Raw genomic sequence first — 3,919 nt, 5'->3', positions numbered from 1 at the left:
ACTCTTGCAACAACAATTTGCATATGCATCAAACTTGACAACTTTAGGATTTCCTTGGGTCATAAGTCTCCAAGTACTAGCAAAAGTCTGGTAAGAATCTGGTAAGGCATCAAGAACAGTCTGCACAAGGGAACTCTCTGAATTGACTTCACCTATAGAAATAAGTTACTCATTGATATCCTTGACACCAGCAAGGAGAGTGTCCATATCATCTTCCTCATGCATAATCTTCAACTCCAGCTCTTTACGCTGCAAAGCTATTTTAGCCCCATTGCGACTTGCATAAAGACCATTCAAAATATCCCAAGCCTGTTTTGCATATTTTGCTGAACGAATGTGAGAAACAATGGTGCGCTTCACAGACAACGCAATCAATGCATGAGCCTATGCATCCTTTACATCCCAACGAGATGTTCTGCTGTAGGTAAAACAACTCTAATAGCAGCAATCCTTGTAACAAGACCTACCACATCCTCAACATCGCTGCATCCTCAGAACCAGGACGTACATCAATGCCCTGCACAATATTCCAGACGCCCTTTGACACAAGAACATGTTGCATCATGTAAACCCACATAGGGTAATTGTCCCCATCCAATCTGTCTTCAGCAGCAAACATCTTGAACACATCAGTGTTGTTGTGAGCCATGGTAAATGTTGCACCTGATGTGAACACTATCCCAAAAGAGGAGAAACGAAGCGGGAACAACACGTGTTATATAGCACAAACCGTAGAAGACTGTAAGGCACCTGTTATGCAAAAAATGGCACTGACAAAAATTCTTCACAAAATGACGAAATAGTTAGTGCAGCACTGCCTGTAGTGGAAACGGAGGCCGAAATTAGCCCGAATCAAAAATCTGAGCAGACTTAGCCCTATGAGGTTCCCTGAAATTTTTGTCGACCTACGAAAACTTGCCAAAGATCACAGAAATCGAAGAAAGTGAGCAGGCGTGTGCTGGAGCTACTGGCGACTAAGCCCAGGAGGACGCAACCTGCTCTGATACCAATTGTTGGAATTAGGGTTGCAGAGAAACGCACTCAGCTTGGAGAAGACGAAGGAACCTCATGGCACACAATAGAGAGTGTGTTAGTGTGCAATGGAAAGATGGCTAACCCTAGAGTGATGGGCATATATACAATGCACGGGGGAAAAAACCTCCTAAAGAGGGAAAAAATGCCTCGACAGTCCTAGTGTGTTCACACACATCACTACCACATGTATATGGTAACATTGGCTCTTTGTCATTCTTTTTGTTGCTACCTTTCATTCGAGGATTATAATTAAAATAGCAAAAAGAGTGTATTGTTTTGAAAACAGAATTTAAGTGCAACGTTGGGTAAAAGATTTACTTTTTCAGAAATATACGATTTTGGTTTAGTTTTACTGATAGTGATGCTACAAGCTTTTGGAAAGCTTCTCTTCTTTTTTGCCGTCTTGACAACCCTCTCAAGTCTCATTCATCCATATTAAGCCACATATATATCACTGATATATGCATTCTTTATCCCATCTAGCACATGTCAGTGTTTAGCCAATATTTTTTGGACTACATAAGTAGTCCTCAGTAAACGATTGAATTTTGGGTGCATCTCTGGACCATTGGATAAAGCTTGAGGTTTAGTGCCACATGGCAAGCTAATAATAATCTTAAAAATGTGTTATTTCTTTTAAACCCTTGTGAGAGGGTGTTGGCATTTGTGTACCTCTCTTTTTAAAGAGGGGCATTGAGGATTGTGGCGGCCTCTCTCTCTCCCCCGCACTCATATAAACCGGAACTCATCGGATGCAGCAAACTTTGACACGTGGAACTGGAAAACCAGTCTCCTTAATATATAGTATAGAGTATAGATAGATATTGTAATCTAAATAGTTCATTGTTACCACATTTTTAAAAAAAAATTATTATCACTTTATATTTTTCTCTCACACAAAGAAGACTCTTATTACCCTATGTTCTTTGCAATGTCAAAAGTTCAATCGTGGAAGTCTAGATGTGCTGCACCAGATGAAGAAGGCGAGTCGTATGGAAAAGCAAATCACTCTAAGAGAGAGTGGCGAAGGCGTAGATGCACAGAGAGAGAGAGAGAGAGAGAGAGAGAGAGAGAGAGAAGAGGAGGGCGGGTGTGTGTGTTTGGCTGTGTGTGTGTGAGCACGAGGGCTTTGGGTTCTTCATCTCCAAGCAATGCTGGTGCCAGGCTGCAAGAAGTGGTCTTATGGATGTGGAATGTGTACATTCATCTTGATTTGCCTAGCCTACCTTTCATATTACACCTATCATGTTAACTTGTCCGAGGCTCGAGGGCTGGACGATCCCCCAGCAGTGGAAATTGAGGTGGAAAGAGAGGGAACAACATACAGGTCATCTTATAGTCGCAGTAAGGAGGTCCTGCAGCATTGCATTCCTCACTTAATGCACGTGTCCCATGATGCATCTTTTCTGAGAGAAATGGAGAACAAGAAGCAGGCTTTAACCAATGAGCTTAGCTTCACCTATGGTGAATGGAAGCAGGCTTCTGGCCAAAAATCTTTGTTGCCCTTCATACCTACTTTCATGAATACATCCAATGGGCAAGCTGAGGACCAAGGATTTCAATTTATTTCTTTTCGTGTTACTGATGTCAACCTACCAAGTGGGTACTCTCTTCAAGGCAACATGGTTAATGTGAGTGCAGTCTTGCAAGTGGGATGCATATCGACTATAGTTGACAAGAGCACAGAAGAACAAGATTTTCTAGTGCAACGAGGCCTTACAAGCTTGAAAATTCGAATGGAGGGTGTATATGCTGAGTTAGAGACTGAAGAAAGGGTTTTCTGCATGCTTGGATCTAGTAGATTGCCTCTTCGTGGGAAGAATGCATCACAACCTTGGGATTGGCTAAACTCCATGTCCATCGGCAGAAGCACATTTTCACCGACTTTAATCGATGATTTGAAGCTGAAGGCAGTGGTTTATTTCCCTAGAGACCTCACTCTAATGTCTTGCCGGGTGTACAAATAATCAAATTTCTTTGGTATGTTCTTTCAAATACTTTCAAGTAGAAAATCTGTGCACCGCCCACATATGGGGGCGGAGAGAGAGAGAGAGAGAGAGAGAGAGAGAGAGAGAGAGAGATTGATATACTTTCTCAGAGTGTTTCCATCCCTCTTAGCCATCCCCTAAAGTTCAGGAATATTGCTTTCACAAATTATGTGGATATATTTTGCAAAGAGTCCAATTTTGTAATTTGCATCATGGTCAAGTATGTATTATCCATATATAGGGCTTGAGTGTGTAAACCAATGGCAAGACTGGCTTTGATTGCAAACATAAAGAGGGTGTTGCCACATATGGTATTTGTCTAGCCTTATCCCTGTGAACAAGGAGCCCTAAAGCATTGTAATCGTTCTAGCACCAAGCATAGGTATTGACCATTCAACTATAGAAAAGAGATGGTCGAAGTTTGCATCAAGGCTCGCAAAAACCGGGGTTTAGTGTGTTTTAACCATATTAAAATGCAAAATCCTATCTGGATTCCGAGCTTGCTTTGGAGAAAACCAGCAAAAATTGTACAAGTTTGTGTAAAATGCTTCAAATTTTGACCTATAAACATGAAGAGTTTTAAGTGTGACCTTATTTCTTTTGTTAGGAGAAATGTTTTTGGCAAGCCCTAGTATGCATCTCATGTAAGCACTCAATTATTCAGCGAGGTCACTAGACAAAGAAATCATGCCTGTAGTTGTCAATTTGTAAATATATAGTCAAAGTGTTCAAGTTTTCAGTGAGATTCCAAGCTTGGTTTGTAAAAAAATCAATAAATTTCCCCCTTGACACCATTTGATGAAATTAAAACTACAATGCCCGGATTTTGACCCCGAAATTTACTATTGAATCAAAATTATAGTCAAGCTAATTCATTCCTAAACCGGGAAAATTCT

At 40.9% G+C, this 3,919-nt stretch overlaps 1 protein-coding gene across 1 annotated transcript; it reads left to right on the top strand.

Annotated features, from left to right (window-relative positions):
- Positions 1-2,024: 2,024 nt before the first annotated feature.
- Positions 2,025-3,563, top strand: LOC147430547 (uncharacterized). The gene has a single exon (XM_086494424.1). It carries the CDS (start codon positions 2,187-2,189, stop codon positions 3,000-3,002), a length of 816 nt encoding a protein of 271 aa, XP_086350550.1. The 5' UTR covers positions 2,025-2,186; the 3' UTR covers positions 3,003-3,563.
- Positions 3,564-3,919: the final 356 nt, after the last annotated feature.

This window comes from Adiantum capillus-veneris, chromosome 21, assembly GCF_014529385.1.
Source record: "Adiantum capillus-veneris isolate H3 chromosome 21, ASM1452938v2, whole genome shotgun sequence".
Taxonomy (NCBI): domain Eukaryota; kingdom Viridiplantae; phylum Streptophyta; class Polypodiopsida; order Polypodiales; family Pteridaceae; genus Adiantum; species Adiantum capillus-veneris.
Note: the sequence above shows the minus strand (reverse complement) of the source record. Positions and strands in the feature narration are given on the sequence as shown.